Source organism: Zeus faber (genome assembly GCF_960531495.2).
Source record: "Zeus faber genome assembly, chromosome: 13".
Lineage (NCBI taxonomy): Eukaryota > Metazoa > Chordata > Actinopteri > Zeiformes > Zeidae > Zeus > Zeus faber.
In genome coordinates this window covers 3,575,634-3,595,692 of record NC_137198.1, presented here as the reverse complement: position 1 = coordinate 3,595,692, position 20,059 = coordinate 3,575,634, and the positions used below count along the sequence as shown (strand labels likewise).

Below are 20,059 nucleotides of genomic sequence, written 5' to 3'. Positions count from 1 at the left end.
ATTAAATTTTATTTATATATATATATATATATATATATATATATATATATATATATATATATATATATATATATATATATATATATATACACACGCACACACACACGAGCAATAGACAAGATGTAATATCATCATAAAAGACTTTTTACGAGTTGAATGGAAACGTTGAGCGACGCACACGTCACATGTGAACCCGCAACAAAAAGATAACACACGTTGCCGCACTCAAGGCGGAACCATCGTCCGGGGGAACCGTATCTAGGGGAACACTGGTGTAGGACACCCACTTCCGGTTCCAGCATGTTCTACACTCCGGCACAGAACGAGGAGCAGCTGCACGGAAGCTTCTAGAAACGTGCACCAGGAAGCGGAGCGACCCTCGCCGGCAAATTCTGCTCCGCACCCCCGCCGGACCGGAGACCGAAACGGTTCTTAATCCAGCTTAAGAAGCCGAAATGGCCAAATGGGGAGAAGGAGACCCGCGCTGGATCGTGGAGGAGCGAGCCGACGCCACTAATGTCAACAACTGGCACTGGTAAAGAACACGGCATGGGCTGCTAGCGGCTAATGCTAACAGAGCCGCCCCAGACCCACAGCACAAGAGAACGGTCCACAGTGTTAGATGGTGGACACGGTCCGCTGAGGGTGCCGGGTCCGGGTCCGGGCAGAGGCAGAGCGGCCTGCGGGTCTAATGGTCACACGGGGGCCAGAACAGAGAACTTGAATTCACCTTAAAACCATTTAAAATGTCATTAGTTCCTCTCATCACACAGATGGTGTCTTGAGAGGTGCTCGATACGGTCTATAAATAAATATCAACTCGGTTATCTCTGATTTAGGGAAAACAAAAAAAGTCAGGTCTAAGCTCCAGGGTATTTATAGTAAGTATTGTTTGTATACACATCCACAAAGTGTAGCACAGTAAACAAAAGCAGTATTTACCTTTAATGCTAGGTATCGGTATCTGTGTCGCTGCCCAGCCTGGATGCAACATGAACTAACCAGGCTGTTTTAGAAGTCATTTGAAAGGAACGGTCCGCTATTTGGAGATGGATACATGTGGTTTTAGCGAAGAGAGCATCATGACATGTTTTGACTCCCCATCTCCAGTGATTGTAAAGTGTTGAATGTGTTAGACTCGAGGCCCCCCCTGGCTGATACGACCCACATACAAATCAACGCCGTCTTCTAATTCTGGCCCTTCTAGCCAAAGGCAGGGTCTTTGACTTTCACTCACTCATATATATAGTGCAATGAACTTTTAACTTATTGTCGAATGACTATGGGACACTAGGGTCACAGATACTAATACCTGACACCGGAAACTGCGACAAGCAACTCTACTGTGGATCTAACACATATCAAAATGCTGTGCCCACGGTCTCTCGTGGCCTTTGCAGGACCGAGCGTGACGCGACAAGCTGGTCGTCAGACAAGTTAAAATCGCTGCTGATGGGCGTGCGTGTGGAGAACGAGGAGGGGGAATGTGAAGTGACGGCGGTCAGCAAGGTGGAGGGAGAGGCCTCCATCAACAACCGCAAAGGGAAGCTCATCTTCTTCTATGAGTGGAACCTGAAGGCAACTTGGACGGGTACGGTCACACGGAACGCAGCAGAACCGTCTGCTCGCAGGTTCTTTCTCTTGGGTATATTTATATTTGCACCTTTAAGTTGGGTACTCGTGTTACGTATCTCTTCGTTTTTGAACTGCTGTGTACTTTGCAGCTGTTTTTTGGTTTATAGTGCGCGGAGTGACTTGTTTTTCCTATCATAGTGATTAAAACCTGGAGTTATTTTGGTCACCGGATTGCGGTGGTCGTGTTCTGGCAACAAATAGAAATGGCTGGTCGTCCTTAGTGGCTCTAACTCACTGGGACCACATGAAACAGGATCCCATACCAACAGTGTTTCTGGTTTAATTAATAACTTCCACCGTCAAGACTTGAAAAGGAAGCTCTGTTTAGTTTAGGCACCTTGCGTCGTGTCCGTTTACTTTCATGTCCCTCTGCCTGGACAATGCTCCCCGTTCACTGTGATGGTACGATAACTCTACATACGTCTTGTTGTAGCATCTGGATGGAACGTTTTGAATCGTCAGCCGACTCAGGCCAATTTTGAATTGATATTTATCTTCAAAATGTAGGCTAGATCTTGTCAGATGTCTGGATAGTGTTGCTCCTAAATGTCGGTGCTGGGTTCCAACAGGACCGTCCTCAAAGTGCTGATCTTCCTCTTTGCAGGGAAGACGAAAGCAGGCATAAAATACACAGGAAGCATTGACGTACCAAACCTCTCTGATGAGAACGACATGGATGACCTGGATGTAAGTGACGCACTTGAGAGACACAGAGAGACAGACAGACAGACATGCGGGACATTCAAAACTAGGGACGGGAATCAGAAGATTTGCTATTACACTGACGTTTAGCTGAAGAGTTGAATATTGTCTGTGTGCAGGTATTGTAATGGTGTCTTGTCATTCAGTTTTTTTTTTTTATACTAAACTCAGGAGAAATATTCCCGTCTAGAGCTACTTTCCCCGTGAAACAGCAAGATGTTGTTCAACACTATATTTTATCTGCACAGGTGCAAATTGAAACATTTTAACATCAAATCACCAGTCAGGTTGTCCAAACCAAAAAAAAAAAAGACGATTTTATGCCATTTACTCGTTCTTAATGACATTTCCTTCGTCTCTTTTTCTCAAAATAGTTTTTCTGTTTCTCACTCCGTCCATCCCTCGCTCTTCCTCCCTCTAGATTGCTGTAACGTTGAACAAAGACGAGCCGGAGACTCCCCTGACCGCGCTGATGAAGACCAAGGGAGCCGACAAAATCCGCGAGGCTCTGGGAAGTTACGTGGGCTTCCTAAAAACAGGTGCGGGGTGGGGGGGACTGCCCGAATGGAAATTTGGGCACTGGATACTCCTTGGTACACAACAGAATGAGCTGCTATTGTTAAACTCCTGACTTAATTCATCTATTAACGGCGCAATAAGGGATTTCCCCAGTTATTATCTATAAATATGCATGTTTTTATATAACCAACATTAGGAAAAAAGGATTTCCATCAACTGCTTGATATGGAAATAGCAGTAATAATAATGTTGTGTTTTTATCGCAGAGTTCACGCAGGGAATGATTCTACCTACTGCTAACGGCGTGTCCAACCCTCAGTGCTCGCAGTCCAAAACCAAAGTGGACAAAACTCAGGTCGGTGCTGTCGGACGCACGGTTCTAGGTTCTAGTCGGTGTTGAGCTTGTACGTGACAGAAAGGCTCCAGCGGCGCCACTGAAGGGTCCTGGGAGGACGACGACGACTACATTAGCAGTCGCTGTTGCTTGTGACGTGTGGTGTTGTCAAGTGAGCCTCTGTGACTTAGGTCTGGGCCCCCAGCGGGTCCCCTGACCTCGGTTTGTGCCTCTGAAACAGATCTCGTCGGGCAGCGCGGCCACCCCGCCCAACACCGGCGTCCGGATCCCAACCTGTAAGTTCAGCCTGAGGGAGACGTTCCTCACCTCCCCGGCCGAGCTCTACCGCGTCTTCCTGAACCAGGAGGTGAGCTCCACAGCACACGCCCGCTCCCGCTTCAACTCAAACGTATAAAATGCTCATTTTCATTCTTCCTTACCAAATTACACCGATCAAAATATTCTGTTCAATACCCGAGTCGTTCCGTCACTCCAGCATGAACGAATATTATGTGAGAGCAAAACGTGGCTTTTCTTTCCTTTTAAGGTAAAAGGGGTTTTTATAGAGCTTGGCAGCGATGTTTTTATTCAGTAGCGGTTTATAACTTTTAACTCCCTATTTCAGGTAGGGGGAAAAAAAACAAAAAACGGGCACCAAACAAAAAATAGTTTAGGAACCAGTATCAAAGTGATGGTGTTTTTCTGACGATGCCCAAAACAAACACTGGAAACTCCTGCATTACGGCACGTGGCTTTTATAGAGGAAAGATGTGTTGTGGCGTCCAACTGCCTCACGGTGGCGCCAAAGACTGAATGTGTGTGGGGGTCCGCTTGGGCTCCCCTCCCTCTCTGATCCGCCCTGGTGCATCATGGGATGGGTCACTGGGCGGCTCCCAGTAGCACACTGGTTTATTCTGTCCATTAGACGGGAGCAGCCAATCACTCCACATACTTTATTTCATCTAGAGTACAGAGTTTCTGTAAATAATTCAATTCAGTTGATGTTGTGGTTCGATGTTATAATCAAATTTAATAATGGGACCATGTGAAAACATCATCTCAGTCTTCCCAGGTTTTATTTCAGCGCTGCACGTTCTAGAAACTGAGAGGCAGCAATCCGCAAAGTTAAACACCACGAATATAACTTGTTGATTTGCGTGGAAACGACAGCACGTCACTTATTAAAACAAAAAAAGGTCAAGTATTAAACCGCAGCGTCGAAGGGAAGCGGGATGTGTTTTGGTAATTTTTTTAATTTCCTCCGTGGCTTTGGTTTCTAACCCTGCGTCCTGCCGTGCAGATGGTGCAGGCCTTCACCCACGCCCCGGCCTCCCTGGACGCGGGGAAGGGAGGCAGGTTCCGCCTGCTGGACGGAAACGTGCTCGGGGAATTCATCGAGCTGGTGAGAGCCCGGGTGTGCCGCCCTGTCGACAAATATATGACTCATATCGCAGAGAATTATTTATTTGAAACGAAGAAAGACGTTGACGCTTGTGTGTCCCCGTCTCACGTTGGAGACGGCTCCTCTCTCTGATCCTCTTGTGTTGACCTCCACCAGGTTCCTGATCAGAAAATAGCCATGAAGTGGAGGTACAACACCTGGCCCAGTGGTACGTCCGCACCGTCACACTAAAGTTGAGAGTGAACGACTGGGAACGATCCCCGGCCAGAGCCCCAAAAAAAAAAAAACCCCGGTTAAACCACAGCTACCGCCAGGACCTTATCGAAACTTCAATCAAATTTGTCGCAGCCAAAATAAAAACAAAACAAAAAACAAAACAAAACAGAATTTTTGTCCGTCGCTAGTGACGTGGTGATCGGTTCCACCTCCCGTCTGAAAACAAAGCCATCTTATTGGTCGGCCAGAGTGTGCTGCCTGGTGCTGATTGGTTCTTTGTTTTTTTTTTAACCGTTGTCATACGATTGAATAATGAATGATGATAAAGTGATGCGCCGTTTTCACACCGCAGGAAGCGTTTCACAGTTCAAACAACTTTTTGGAGGAAGTGTCTCTTTCTTTTTTTGTGTCCACGCTGCAGGAACTAGGAATGGTCGTAGTTCTTAGAACTCCCTTTTGAGGAACCTTTTTTTAGCTCTAACTGCAGCAACCTTCAGGGGTGTAAGCGCAGTGATTTCACCAGACGTACGTGCACGGTGATTGATCCATTTTGAGTCCATATTAAAGGTTTAGAGCAGTTGCATTAAACTTCAAGGGAAAAACACGTAACCACCAGGAAAAAAAAATAAATCTTATGGTGTATTTAATTCTGTTTCATATTTTGAAAATATAATATACAACTGCGTGGATAAATTAAGCATTGTGATTTAAAAAAAAATATATAATTTCTAGGCCAGATTTATAAATTATATTACTACCATCACATTAAATGGTCTAGTGGGCCGGATGTGGACCCCGCGGGGGCCTGTAGTTTGAGACCCCTGGTTTAGAGAAACACTAGAAATGGTTAGAACTCTGCAGGGGGAGGAGCCTGAATCTGTCGTCAAGAACCCCAGTTACAGAACGGTGGTGGGTCAGGATGGTGAGTCGAGTTTACCTGCAATGTCTTCTCACCTTGAACGTTAATCATTTTAAAGTGGTAATCCGTAACATTATTTTGTTAGCATACAAATGGGAAGGAAAAAAAAAAAGTCCATATTTGAGGCTTAATTTATCTGGCCCCCATAAGAAACATCCATTAAGTGTGTTTTTCTACACGTGATCTTCTACTTGCCGCTTTCTATTGTCTGTGGCGGGGGTCCGCCGGTGTGATCCGCCCAGCAACAGGCCCGTCGCTATCCCTTCACTCACCCCTCTGTCTCGCCCACGCAGAGCACTACGCCACCGTCACCCTGATCTTCTCGGACCGCAGCAACGAGACGGAGCTGAAGGCGGAGTACCGCGGCGTGCCCGAGCGCGAGGAGGAGAGCACCAAGCAGGGCTGGCAGAGGTACTACTTCCAGGCCATCAAACAGACTTTCGGCTACGGAGCCCGACTCTACTGACGCCGACGGAGGGAACCCATCGTAGCTCCCGTCTCCTGCTTTTCTCTTTTGGAAGATTCATGTTTGTTTTGTTTCAAAAGGCACAACGTCTCCGTTCGCGAAACACCACCGGCGATGAGCGGAGACAGCGCCGTCGTATTTATCAATAAATGTTTTAAAGCGAGACGTTTCTCAGTGTTGGTGACGGGTCGTTTGAGAGGAGCGTAAACAAACTGCTTTTTGGACTCGATGAGGAGAGGGGAGGGTGGGTGGTGCTGTTCAACCACTAATAAAAATAAAAAAATATCATTTTAAATATCGGCCTGCAGTTCTATACGCGTGCAATGATATCAAGCAGAGCTGTGACTCTGGCGTAAGGAAAAGGTTTTTATCTGACGAGACGTGTTGCTTTTAAAGGAACGCCCTTTTTGGTTTTTAATTTGTGTGGAAAAGTGAGTTTGCTTTGAGCGAAGCTGCATGTTGAGCTGTTTGTTTGTTTGGGAGGGAGGGAGGGGGTTGTGCTGCCGTAGCTACGCGGCGGCCATGTTGGATCATTAAATCACGACATCCCAACTCCAGCAGCAGGGGGGGAGGGAGGGAGGGAGGGGGTGCAAAACGCCAAATTAAAGTGTTAACGCAAAACGTCCAGAAACCTCAACGTGTAAATATTTTCAAGTCGTCGACGCAGAGTCTGTAGCGAAGCAGCCGACGGGGGGGAGGGGGGAAGTGACTGATTTGGATTTGAGATGTAAATTTTTGGACAAAAGAAATGTACATTTCCGTGGGGTTTTGAGAACAAAATGCATTTATTCCTCATTTCATCCGTTCACATTGTAAAGATTTTTAGTTCCTTGTAATAAACCAACTCCTGTCTCCACGTGACCGGCTGTCCGCTCCTTGTGTCTCCACGTGCGACCCTGTCCCACCTGCGAGGGCGCGTCTTAAAAGTGCTTTAAAAGATGAGACACTTGAGGTCATTGAAGAGGAAAAAAAAAAAAAAAAAAAGTATTTCAGTTTGGGTTTTTATTTTTTATTTTTTTACAGCTATGGACAAGTTCCAAATACAAAGACAGCGTCATGAGGAAGTTCCAGGAAACACGTTGACACATAAGTACTGTTGGTTAACTTGTCCCTGGCGGCGTGAGGTCATATCTATAAAGTCAAATATTATGATGGAAACGTGGATAGTACAAACATTACGACCGATCTGAACGTACGCTCTGCACTTGAACAGCTTTTTCAAATGAACAAAAAAAAAAAAAAAAAAAAGAAGGCCCTAAAGGATGTCTGGAACCCACCCCTCGCTCTGCACTACAACTAAAGAGAACGACATGTAAAAATATTATACATATTCATACAAGTACAAAACTTCACACAGCCTTAAATACTCCGTCGGTGATCCGATAACGGCTTCATTCCAAAACACGAACGAGTCACTTAAAAATAAATAAGATTCATTTAAAAAACAAACAAAACGGAAAAAACCTGAATCAACCTGGAGTTCAAACAAAAACAATCTCCGCGCTGGAAGAGTTTGGCGGGAAATCTTAAAATTGTAAATAATACACACACACACACACACACACAAACACACACCCCCCAAAACGACCGTACGAATCTAATGCCGTTATCGTGAGGTCAGAATGGCGGGCGTCCAACTTTGGGACAAAACTCGGAAAGGAAACGAAGAAACTCATCATTAAAAGGTGGATGAGGACGAGGGATGAGCGTCCGGTCACAAGCAGATGAACAGCTCTGACTCCTGGAAGAGAGAGAGAGCGTGTCAGCACGTTGCCATGGCGACAGTTACCAGGGGGAGACACTTCCATTGTGAAGGAGTAACCAGTGCAAAAAAAAAAAAGGAAAAACAAAGGACACGCCCCCTCCCCACCCGGACGTGTGGGAAAACAAAAAAAAAAAAACAAAGGACACGCCCCCTCCCCACCCGGAAGTGTGGGAAAACAAAAAAAACAAAGGACACGCCCCCTCCCCACCCGGAAGTGTGGGAAAACAAAAAAAAAAAAAAAAAAAAAAGGACACGCCCCCTCCCCACCCGGGCGTGTGGGAAAACAAAAAAAACAAACAAAGGACACGCCCCCTCCCCGCCCGCCCGCGTGGGAAGCACAACACTTACGCTGGCGCTGGAGTCGTTGGTTCCAGGAGCTTTGGGTCTGGTTGATATTTCTTTCACATTCACCACGTTCTTTTGCTGCTTTGATCTGGGAAAACGCCCCAAAATAAAATAATAAAAATAATAATAATGAAAAAAAATAATAATAATCAGCTCAGCGGGCCCCACCAGCAGTAGACCCAAAATGAACTCGTTTCGGCGTCCCCTCTGCTCACCGGAACAGCGGCCACATGCCGAGGCCCCGGGCGTCCCTCTGGGAGTTGACGGGCGTGGTGCGCTCTGCCACGCCCTCCAGGAAGTGGAAGAGCTTCTCCGACTCGATGCACTGCTTCCTTCACGACGGCGAAGACACATTCAAGACAAACAACCACGACAAGCGCCAGCGTCGCAAAGCCAGGGCGCGCGCTGAGCCGCCCCGGGCCCGGTTTCGGCATCGGAACCGGGCCCGGGGCGGCTGCGAGGATTTGGAAAGACGGGAGTTTGGAGGAAACACTCACAGGTGAGAGAGCGACATCACGCTGCTCATCTTGGACCGAGTGATGACGCAGGTCTGAGTCAGCAGCGACTTCAGGAACATCTCCAGAGCTCGAGCTGGTCTGGGGTCAGGGCTTCGTATCGCCACGGAAACTGGCACCTTTGTGGCCCCCGCCCCCGCCCCCCCCACCCGGAATGGAGCGCGTGTTGGGATCCAGTACTGAGTGGTAACATTTTAAAAATGGAGGGCCGGACCGCGCCCGTCCCTCCAGGTGAATGAAGGAGGCGGAGCCAGAAGGATACAGATGAGGACGGGAACCGCCGTGGACATCCTCCCCACCTCCGCGTCCTTCTGCATGATCTTTTTCACGCGGCTCTGGAACAGAGGAGCCGACGCCACGCGGCGACATCTTTGTTTTCAAACGGTTCGCGTGTGAAGATCGAGAAATTCTAAATGAATTCAACACAAATCGTCTCCTGTTGAATAAAGAGTCGCAGGTCGGTGGAGAATCAGGCGGAGCCTCAACTACGTCGGCTGAGGGAGGAGTTGGGACACACACACAACCAGCATCTTTATCCTCACACATCAATTCGGGTGACTACAAGGTAGTCACCCAAATTGTTTTGCATTTCCCTGCAGGGGAGTAGGAAGGGCGTGGCCACAACAACAGGAAGTGAACCCGCGTGGACAAAGGGTTTAACTAAAATAACCAGCTGATGGATTCTAATACTTTTCAGGTCATTTCAACATAAACCTAAAGAAAAGAAGCTCCACACCGAGCAGGATACTAACTGGATAGAAGTAGAGTAGGAGCAGGATACTAACTGGATGAAGTAGAGTAGGAGCAGGATACTAACTGGATAGAAGTAGAGTAGGAGCAGGAGCAGGACGACAGCTGCATAGAAGTAGAGTAGGAACAAGATAATAGCTTGATAAAAGTATAGTAGGAGCAGGATAATAGCTGGATGAAGTAGAGTAGGAGCAGGATAATAGCTGGATGAAGTAGAGTAGGAGCAGGATAGTACTGGATGAAGTGGAGTAGGAGCAGGATAGTACTGGATGAAGTAGAGTAGGAGCAGGATAATAGCTGGATAAAAGTATAGTAGGAGCAGGATAATAGCTGGATGAAGTAGAGTAGGAGCAGGATAATAGCTGGATGAAGTAGAGTAGGAGCAGGATAGTACTGGATGAAGTGGAGTAGGAGCAGGATAATAGCTGGATGAAGTAGAGTAGGAGCAGGATAATAACTGGATGAAGTGGAGTAGGAGCAGGATAATAGCTGGATGAAGTAGAGTAGGAGCAGGATAATAACTGGATGAAGTAGAGTAGGAGCAGGATAATAGCTGGATGAAGTAGAGTAGGAGCAGAATAATAACTGGATGAAGTAGAGTAGGCGCAGGATAATAACTGGATGAAGTAGAGTAGGAGCAGGATAATAACTGGATGAAGTAGAGTAGGAGCAGGATAATAACTGGATGAAGTAGAGTAGGAGCAGGAGCAGGACGACAGCTGCATAGAAGTAGAGTAGGAACAAGATAATAGCTGGATAAAAGTATAGTAGGAGCAGGATAATAGCTGGATGAAGTAGAGTAGGAGCAGGATAATAGCTGGATGAAGTAGAGTAGGAGCAGGATAATAGCTGGATGAAGTAGAGTAGGAGCAGGATAATAGCTGGATGAAGTAGAGTAGGAGCAGGATAGTACTGGATGAAGTGGAGTAGGAGCAGGATACTATCTGGTATTACTCACAGGGGGGAACCTCACGCTGTACTTCCTCTTCTGTCCGGGCATCTTTAAACTTCACATCTTGACCTCCCCTCCGTCCCCCGAAGCCTCCATTTGTTTACCTTGAACCGGAAATACAAGGCGGAAAACAACGCCCCCCCGGTGACCCCGTGACCTCGTGACCCCAACCATGTGACGTCACTGGGTCACGGGAGACCGTCATGATTATGAAAAAAAAAATAATATATATATATATATATATATATATAGATATTTATCTATGTATTTAGATATTTATTACCCAAAAAATATATAGATATAAATATCTCTCTCTATATATTTATAAAATATATATATGTATCTTTATATTCATTTTTTTTCGAGTATATATATATATAAATATATATAAATAAACACATATACACACACATCTATATATATATACATATATACAGATATACACATATACACATATACACATATATATATACACGTTGTGTAGTTGTGGGAGATGGACAAAAAATAAGATTTTAATCACAAAAAACTCAAAAGTCCTGAAAACAAAAAGCATGTTTGCTGTAATGACCCCCTTTCCCTTTTTTGGCAAAATCCTGGAATGCTCTGTGCAAACAGCACTCGCAGACAAGATGATTTAAATGTGTATTGGGGGCCGTTCTGACATGCCACGGTCCAAGTTTGATCCAGATTGGTCCATTATTTTTAATAATTTAGTAAAAAAAAGTGTTTTTTTTATTCATGCGCAAATGACGCCGCACACAGGTCACATGATAGCATTGCAGTCTAGTGATTGTTCAACAATCGAGACTTCACCAAGATGGTGACATGTACAGATGTAACTGACGTCAGATCTTTCTGAATCTCTCATAGCCGACAATCCCACAGACAATCCACATCCATATCGGTTCATTATTGTGGAAGAAGTTTTGTGATCAACCATCGCAACCTCACCAAGATGGTGTCACGCACAGATGTAAGGTGCAACGGAGAAATGTTTGCGTGCATGTTTAGTTGACGGAGTACACAGATCATGTGACAGCACTGCAGTCGAGTGATAAGTCACCGATCCAAACCTCACCAAGTTAACGCCTCGCACAGATAGAGTCGTGATTGGACATTAACTAAAGGAATATAAGATACAAACTCTTAACCATACAAAGTTACAAAGTTAAAGGTGTTATTTTATTATGTGGTGGAAAAAATCAAATTCAAGATCCTTTATTATAAAGAAAAAATCTGAGTTTGTCTCTGCAGAGGACAAGAATGGCTACATACACAGATACAAACCCTTTTATAATATCAAGCCATGGAGTGTGTCCTTAGCTGAATATTCCAACAATTCATCTGATTAAATAGTACTGTCTACCAGACTGACTTATCTCTTGGGAGTGGCATTGAGCAAGAAAGCCACGCTCAATCCACTATTTCAATAACCAAAACAATGTGTTGCTCTAAGTTCTGTAACTTTTCCACTACATAATTCCCCCTTGGGCTACCAAGCCCCAAACATTAATTTCCTGCAAAGCAATTGAGTACATATCCCCTGAAGCGAGTCTTCAGGGCTTCTTTGCTTGCACTTGTTATATTTTATGCAAAAACATTCTTAATTGTGGTTATATTTGATTATCAGAAAAAACTGTCTATACTCAATACTTTAATGATGGATAAAAATAAGCAAAACCATCGCTGTATAAACAGAAAAAGATGACTAAATATAAATCTCACTTATGACAGATGCGTTTACCAAATATGTGGTGTACAATTCTGAGAATTTAGTGAGTACAGGCTGGTACTCTTTTGATACAGGTCTTCATGAATACAAATTGGAACTCTTTTGACATTATGTTCTATGGAATGTACAGAGGCCATATCTATACCGATATGAGGTTGCCTGTAAGAGTAATTAGTCCACAAATACTTGGTGACACAGGATGACTTCCTGCACCTCACTTCGTTGGAGCAGGACACTACTTCCATACTCATTAGGTTCTAATGCAGCTGTAGATTCTACACTGGCGAAATGTCCATTTTTTTGGGCCATTCTCGGATTTCTTTTGATAATAGGGGGCTTAGATATGTTAATATCCCGACAGCGGTTGACATTTTTTTGTTTCCATTTTTTTTACATTACATAACATTAATCAGACGCTTTTATCCAAAGCGACTTACAATTATTCAAACACCGACGGACGCAGCCATCAGGAGCAATTAGGGGTTAAGTGTCTTGCTCAAGGACACTACAGCATGCTAGCAGGAGGAGCCTGGGATCCAACCAGCAACCTTTAGATCACATAGTGGCACTTAGTGTCACTTAGTGGCACGGTGGCGCAGTGCATTGCACTGCTGCCTCACAGCAAGAAGGTCCTGGGTTCCCGCCTGAGGCGCTGTTGGCACCGTGCTGCGGTGGGTTATCTCCCAAATAGGAGCCTTTCTGTGTGGAGTTTGCATGTTCTGCCCGTGCTCACATGGGGTTTCCTCCACCTCACGTCAGTAAGGACCCCCACCTAAAACATGCACCCATCATCGTCTGACCAGCGATGGACTCTTATCACCTGGTCCCCGGGCGCGTCCACGTACGCTGCCCACTGCTCCTGGCTGTGTCCCCAGAGGAAGGACAAGCCAGGATGGGTCAAAAGCAGAGAATCCATTTCACCGGCCACCATCAAATCATGTGCATGTGTGTGTGCAAGCATGTGTTGTAGTGTGGTGTGTTGCGTGATGAATAAAGACTGTTTTTTCTAGATCACTAGATGACCAGCTCTACCTCCTGAGCTCTTCCGTCCCCCATTTTTAGCGCTTAATAATTCTGTATTCTGTATTGTCTTATCCATATTTCTCCTTCCAACCAAGAGTCTAGAGCAGGGGTCTCAAACTCGCGGCCCGCGGGCCAATTGAGGCCCGCGGGACGATATTTTGTGGCCCCCTACTTGACATTAAAGCTTAGTGTTAGTGCGGCCCGCGCGTTTTTCTCACACGCACCTTTTTGCCGAGCCGTTGCCCTGGGCATTTTATACATTTTTTTATCACTTATGGGCTACCATAGCTCAGGCTCGTGACAGCTTCCGCTGGTGTTTGTTGACAAGTTAGCCAACGCGTTGGTCACTTGGTTGAAACGTGATTCCGGAGTGACACTAAGTGGAAGGAAAATATATCCTGTCACCCAGCGCAAGGTACAGAGGACTTAGGAAGTGGGCGGACTCAACAAGAGTAATCAGTGACCTAATAAAGACAGCATAGTGTTGCAATAGCAAAGGGAAAAGAAGTTGTACTTTTTTTTTGGAATACTTGAAACCCTTTCTTTGTGGAATACTTGATGTGGCCCAGCCTCACCCAGACTCTACCTCCAGCGGCCCCCAGGTAAGTTGAGTTTGAGACCCCTGGTCTAGAGCCAACTTTTATCTACTCACTGGCACCGTTCCCAGAGTTTGTTTTAACAACAATCTCAGCAGCGGAACATTTTTTCACCCCAAAAACCTTATTAGAGGTCACTTCAAAGCTTTTTTTAATTTGCATTTTTTCTTAACCCTACTATTGCCATTATTTGCTTTTTATTGCTTTTCACCAATTTTTTGTGTTTTATTTATTATTTGAATGTATTTGAGCTTTGGTTGGTTCAAGCAGATCTGACGCTCACCCTAACAAGTCCACCTTATTTTGTTATTTTTCAGATTTCCCAAGCGTCAGATAGCTTTAATGCTATTTTATCCCGGGTGTGGCTTCAAAGACCCATGTAGTGGTTCATTTGTTCCCCAGAAGATTGTCTCCTGTGTAGAACAGACTAATTCGTCGAAGAAGCCAAAATGCAGGGTGAGAAGCGTACACTCCTACCAGCCACGTTTGCCACACATCTGTGACAAGGGAAGGTGCGCTTCTCCTCCCCACCTGACACCTCTTCAGAATTTATATCAATATTATTCTTGCCCCACTCTTTTTTCTATCGTTCTCCAAATTACACTGTCAAACTAAACCAGAAATACTGTTGAAAACAAACACATGCAAATGGTGACCCCTTTCCTTGTGTGTTTCTTAATAATATCTTGTTCTATTGAATATCCCAGTTTCTGAGGCATAACCCTTTTCTGTGCATTCCTATCTCTCCTTTTTTCTCTTTTTTTGGCAGCTGCCCAATTCTTCTCACCCACTCCGTACTTTTCTTCTGGGCCAGTATTGTCTATTTTATTATCAGTCTGCTTTTTAGAGCTGGAACTTTCTTTTATTACTCGAGTTTCTCAACTCTGCTTATAATTTTAGCTAATTAACTAGCTAAATAGGCTTTAAAGCTAAATAACTTTTGACTTGCAATACACCAGGGATATCATAGCTCTCTAGCTATAGTGGTATGACCAGACCACGTTTATAGGACAAACAACCTGTAAGTTCAATAACCGGCTTCAGTATGACCTGTAATACCTATTTTTTCCATGCTCAAACAGGCCTGAGATGAACCTTTCTAGCGGCACGCAGACAACACAATAACCACAAGACTTATCTTACGAGGGTGGGCTACAGACCCTCGCTCCCTGTTAAGAGAGGTATTCACAGCAAAACTTCTTATGTCCTGAATCCGTTTGCTATCTGTGCAGACCTATAAAATAATCTTTTATTTTGTTAGTACCTCTTCTCCACCGCATTAGTTCTTTGTTTGGAAAGCCAAATTGATTCTGGCCGCCCCAACAAGACCGGTGCCCGGAGGCGCAGGAATGTCCTCCTTTTTGCTCCTTTTCCAATCTTGTTTGTGACGCCAATCTGTGGTGGAAAAAAATCACCCTGGAGAAGAGGTTAATTTAAGACCCTTTATTATAAAAAAGATCTGAGTTTGTCTCTGCAGAGTACAAGACTCGCTAAAATACAGATACAAACCCTTTCATAATATCTAGCCGTGGAGTGTGTCATTAGCCGAATATTCCAAAAATTCATCTGAGGGTTACGTTGGGAGAAGGATGCAGGCAAGAGGAAAAGAGGAAGCCAGAGAGAAGCTCTATGGACGTGGTGAGGGAGGACATGCAGGCGGTTGGTGTAAGGGAGGAAGACGCGCAGAACAGAAGGTGTTGGAGGCAGATGATCCGCTGTGGCCACCCCTAACGGGAGCAGCCCAAAGAAGAAGAAGAAGAAGAAGAAGAAGAAGAAGAAGAAGAAGAAGAAGAAGAGATAGTACTGTCTACCAGACTGACTTATCTCTTGGGAGTGGCATTGAGCGAGGAAGCTACGCTCAATGCACTATTTCAATAACCAAAACAATGTGTTGCACTAAGTTCTGTAACTTTTCCACTATTATTGCTATTAAGCTTTATTATGTTTGAAAAAAACAAGTTTAAGTATTGCCAAAAAACAATTGGATGAAACGAAGCGCAGTGTATTAAGCGCGATAAATAACTAAATGCTTCTGAGGACAACTGACACTCCCCAGAGTAAGTTCTACAAAATAAAAACCCAATAACATCACAGTCAGAATTTATATGTATTATTCAGTCATCCACTATCGTGATCTCTCTGGTCTTCCAGGTCATTTGCTATTTCCCAGTTTATCAACAGGTTCTTGCTTCTTCCAAATTTACCAAATTGTTTATTTTGACAGACCAAACATTTTGCCCAGGTCTATGATCTGGTGTTTTAATCCTTAATATAGTTGAAGCTACTGTGCTTTACTCTTAATGACGATTTATTTCCTTTACGTTCATTTTGAGATCAACAGAGAGAACTTTGAAATTGATGCATAAAAAACACAAATTGGTCCATAACGGGCCCCCGGACCCCCACTTGATCCGTGTCCCTCGGGCACGGGGCCCCTGGCAAGGTGTCCCTTATCTTTCCGCATTGGAGGTGGCGGCTCAGACCTCACCGGGCTGGAACCAACCAACTTCTGCAGACACAGTTTAACGAAGGGCCGACTACCCTGGACCCCGCGTATCGCTTCCTGCAGATATATTTATTATCTTTATTGCTTTGTGCTGAGAAGCGCTTACCGAGCTAATGATCGCAAAGGTTAGAGATAAGCTTCAGCAGCATTCAATTAAAAAGAGCAGGACGCTTTATTAAAAGCATTCAACATGGATGGCAGCAGGCTTCAACGCATGCTGCTTGCACTGTTCATCCTCAGCACATGTCAAGCATACGGTAGGTCTTTACTTGAAGACTTCTTCATTGTTACGTTTAGGACGTTTTTTGCGAAAAACACAGTTGTAGAGGGTTGTAAGTTGTCAAATTCAGAAAGAGACTCCAGTTACAGCAAACTATCTTGTACATCGTACGTCTTGTGATTTCTATGTTTAATCATTTAACAGCCGGTTGTCTAATCTTCCTGTTTGTATTGTTTGTTTAATCGTTTATGTCACGTAATAAATAGTCATATGTAATAACAACAACAAAGTACAGTGGTACCTGGACTTAAGACCGCATCAACTTACCACTAACACAACACAGGAGCAGCCATCGTCACCAACATTTGCATCAACTTGCGACCAACTGCTCCAAGATACCACCGTGGAAATTTGCAGTTGGTGCGTCGGCGGCCAGTCAGCAGCCAGTCAGCAGTCAGTCAGCAGCCAGTCAGCAGTCAGTCAGCAGCCAGTCAGCAGTCAGTTAGCAGCCAGTCAGCAGTCAGTCAGCAGCCAGTCAGCAGTCAGTTAGCAGCCAGTCAGCAGTCAGTCAGCAGCCAGTCAGCAGTCAGTCAGTCAGCAGCCAGTCAGCAGTCAGTCAGCAGCCAGTCAGCAGCCAGTCAGCAGTCAGTCAGCAGCCAGTCAGCAGTCAGTCAGTCAGCAGTCAGTCAGCAGTCAGTCAGCAGCCAGTCAGCAGCCAGTCAGCAGTCAGTTAGCAGCCAGTCAGCAGTCAGTCAGCAGCCAGTCAGCAGTCAGTCAGTCAGCAGCCAGTCAGCAGCCAGTCAGCAGCCAGTCAGCAGCCAGTCAGCAGTCAGTCAGTTAGCAGCCACTCAGCAGTCAGTCAGCAGCCAGTCAGCAGTCAATCAGCGGGCGACCTACATGGTGTGTGCACGTAGTTCGTGACTCATCCATATTTCCTTCATATTTACTGTGTTTGTGTATTTAGTTTATTTTCACCCTTCATGATTTCATAATTCATATGTGAAAAACTGCTTTGACGTACGACCGTTCTTATAGAACCAGTTACAGTCGTAAGTCGAGGTACCACTGTAATACGTTATTACATTACGGTAGGGGTCTCAAACTACAGGCCCGGGGGCCTGTATGACAATTAAATGCGGCCCACTACATGTTTATCATTTATTGTTAAATCAGGCCAGCAAATAAATTGTAATATATAACAGTTTTGGCCTTTTTCGTGATTCCTTTCATAGAACATTTCAGTTTCCTCTCTCGCAGGCTTTTCACCAAGTGAAGATGAAGAGAGTTTACATCAGGTAATCCATAAAGTCCATAATATATATAATATAATATATAATAATTATATAATATAATAACCCTCTGCATCCGATCGTCTGGTTTCTTTGCTTTTCTTTACTCAGTCGGAGTTTACAGAATATGGGCGGGTGTTATTTCCCTGCTTTGACGCAGCCCCTTTGCCAAATGATAGGAATGTTTAGTGTGAATGTTTTATTCCGACTTCAGCTCCTGGGTGGAGGCTCGCACGCCCCCTTCCAGTGTCCGGACATGAGCCCCTCTCCCACCGTGCCCACCTCAGGTGAGCAGAACCAGAATAAATACTTGATTTTATTCACTATTTCAACCTTTATCCATTCGAAACAACCAAACAGGCGGTAACATCCCGTCTGTTCCGGTAAAAAGGAACAGGCCTCCAGCATAACGCTGCGTGGATATTCTCAGGCCTCTCCCCGAGGGACCTGCTAAAAACGAGCACCACATCCACTCACCACAACCGCTCGTTTTCAGGGTTTATTCAGGGTTGAGACGGGAAGGCAGCGCAGCGAGGAGACGAACAGGTCACAGAGAGCGGCCACATCGCTCCGAGCCGGGCTTTAAAATCACATATTTGGGTTATTCTGATGATATACAGTGGTATGGCAGCAGAGTGTTTGGATAAATGACTTCAGGGCATCGGTGAGGGTGACCGGCATCAAGCCGCTTACTCCGGTTTGTCTTCTGCTCCAGTTGAACAGGTGAAAGCCGCCGACATCAAGGTGGTCGCTGCTCTGGGAGACTCTCTGACCGTGAGTTCATTTAACAGCTTCACATTATTATCTGATCTTATGAAGTCTTTCCCATGGTGAAAGCACCAGGTTCTGTCAATATACTTCCTGTTTTTATTTTTTATTTGGGCCCTGCCGACAGTAGACTTGTTATGAGGATGACCATTTTTGGTGTTGCTTTTATAATAATAATAATAATAATAATAATAATAATAATAATAATAATAATAATAATAATAATAATAATAATAATAATAATGTGCATTGCACTGCTGCCTCACAGCAAGAAGGTCCTTCCCGCCTGGTGCGCTGTTGGCACCGTGCTACGGTGGGTTATCTCCCAAATAGGAGCCTTTCTGTGTGGAGTTTGCATGTTCTCCCCGTGCTCACATGGGGGGTCAAATGCAGAGGCCTCATTTCACCGGCCACCACCCAAAGCATGTGTGTGTGTGTGTGTGTGTGTGTCTGCGTGTGTTGTAGTGTGGTGTGTTGCGTGACAATTAAAGATTCTTCTTCTTCTTCTTCTTCTTCTTCTTCTTCTTCTTCTTCTTCTTCTTCTTCTTCTTCTTCTCTTGCATCGTACAGACAGCCATCGGCGCCAACGGCTCCACGATCCTGTCGACCATTTTTGAGTATCATCAAGTTTCTTGGAGGTAAATGTTTCAGTCATTTCCAGCCAATTCACGCTGGAAATGTTCAACTCGAGTTGAGTATGTAACCGTGAGCGTGCTCCTCCTGCGGCGCCTCTTCTGACCTGAGGGAATGCACTGTGTGGCCACCAAGCATCTGGGAGAGTGGCCTTTCAAATGGAAATGTTTAGGCGTAGCTGTCTGACTGGGATTTTTGCATCAGATCTTGTCTTGCGCGTGAAAATGCACGTTTTATTTCCGTGAATTCTGTGTGTGTGTGTGTGTGTGTGTGTGTCTCCAGCGACAATCACAGACTGTAATGACTTTATAATAACACTGATACGTCTCCTTCTGCCCGTTCAGTATCGGAGGTTTCGGGACCTTCCGGGATGTTATCACTCTGGCAAGTAGGTTCAAATACACCCGTCACTCGTCTGATTTCGCTGTTTTATTTTATTTTATTTGCTACTTTATTTGATTCATTTAGTTGCCTGTTATATTCTATTTGCTGAATTTAATTTGAATAAATAGGTGTTTTGCTACTGTAATGCCTACATTTGCCTCCGGGGGTTAATAAAGTCCTAGTGTCATATTATCTCGTATCTCTTATCTCTTATTTCTTATCTCAGTATTTTATTCACTCCTTGTTTTTGTTGAATGTCCCGCTTGTTGCTGCACTCTCCTTCGGCTCGGCTGCCCTCGTCTTCACTCTCGCGTCTGTTTGCAGATATTGTGAAGCTGTTCAACCCGGGCGTGGTGGGCCCGGCTCCCGGTGTGACGGTGAGCGGAGA

General features: G+C 45.0%; 2 protein-coding genes across 2 annotated transcripts; one reads left to right on the top strand and one right to left on the bottom strand.

Moving 5' to 3' along the window:
* Positions 1 to 304: 304 nt before the first annotated feature.
* ahsa1b (AHA1, activator of heat shock protein ATPase homolog 1b) lies at positions 305 to 6,499 on the top strand. The gene is made up of 9 exons (XM_080012838.1): positions 305 to 535; positions 1,401 to 1,591; positions 2,240 to 2,322; positions 2,759 to 2,876; positions 3,123 to 3,211; positions 3,432 to 3,557; positions 4,491 to 4,592; positions 4,749 to 4,800; positions 6,021 to 6,499. The coding sequence occupies exons 1-9, from the start codon at positions 456 to 458 to the stop codon at positions 6,191 to 6,193; spliced, it is 1,014 nt and encodes a 337-aa protein (XP_079868964.1). The 5' UTR covers positions 305 to 455; the 3' UTR covers positions 6,194 to 6,499.
* A 697-nt stretch (positions 6,500 to 7,196) lies between these two features.
* Positions 7,197 to 10,632, bottom strand: LOC307239440 (dr1-associated corepressor). Its single transcript, XM_080012812.1, has 6 exons — positions 10,527 to 10,632; positions 9,081 to 9,153; positions 8,801 to 8,894; positions 8,519 to 8,635; positions 8,307 to 8,391; positions 7,197 to 7,934 (listed from the first exon to the last, which is right to left on the bottom strand). The coding sequence occupies exons 1-6, from the start codon at positions 10,566 to 10,568 to the stop codon at positions 7,908 to 7,910; spliced, it is 438 nt and encodes a 145-aa protein (XP_079868938.1). The 5' UTR covers positions 10,569 to 10,632; the 3' UTR covers positions 7,197 to 7,907.
* Positions 10,633 to 20,059: the final 9,427 nt, after the last annotated feature.

Excerpts from the sequence above, each read along its gene's own strand:
- LOC307239440 (XM_080012812.1), bottom strand. The coding sequence starts at position 10,568 with ATGCCCGGACAGAAGAGGAAGTACAGCGTGAGGTTCCCCCCT. Across the intron at positions 9,154-10,526 it reads ACAGCGTGAGGTTCCCCCCT|AGCCGCGTGAAAAAGATCAT; the intron begins GTGAGTAATACC and ends CCTCTGTTCCAG. Across the intron at positions 8,636-8,800 it reads GTGATGTCGCTCTCTCACCT|GAAGCAGTGCATCGAGTCGG; the intron begins GTGAGTGTTTCC and ends GCCGTCGTGAAG.
- ahsa1b (XM_080012838.1), top strand. The coding sequence starts at position 456 with ATGGCCAAATGGGGAGAAGGAGACCCGCGCTGGATCGTGGAGGAGCGA. Across the intron at positions 1,592-2,239 it reads CCTGAAGGCAACTTGGACGG|GGAAGACGAAAGCAGGCATA; the intron begins GTACGGTCACAC and ends TCCTCTTTGCAG. Across the intron at positions 3,212-3,431 it reads CCAAAGTGGACAAAACTCAG|ATCTCGTCGGGCAGCGCGGC; the intron begins GTCGGTGCTGTC and ends CCTCTGAAACAG.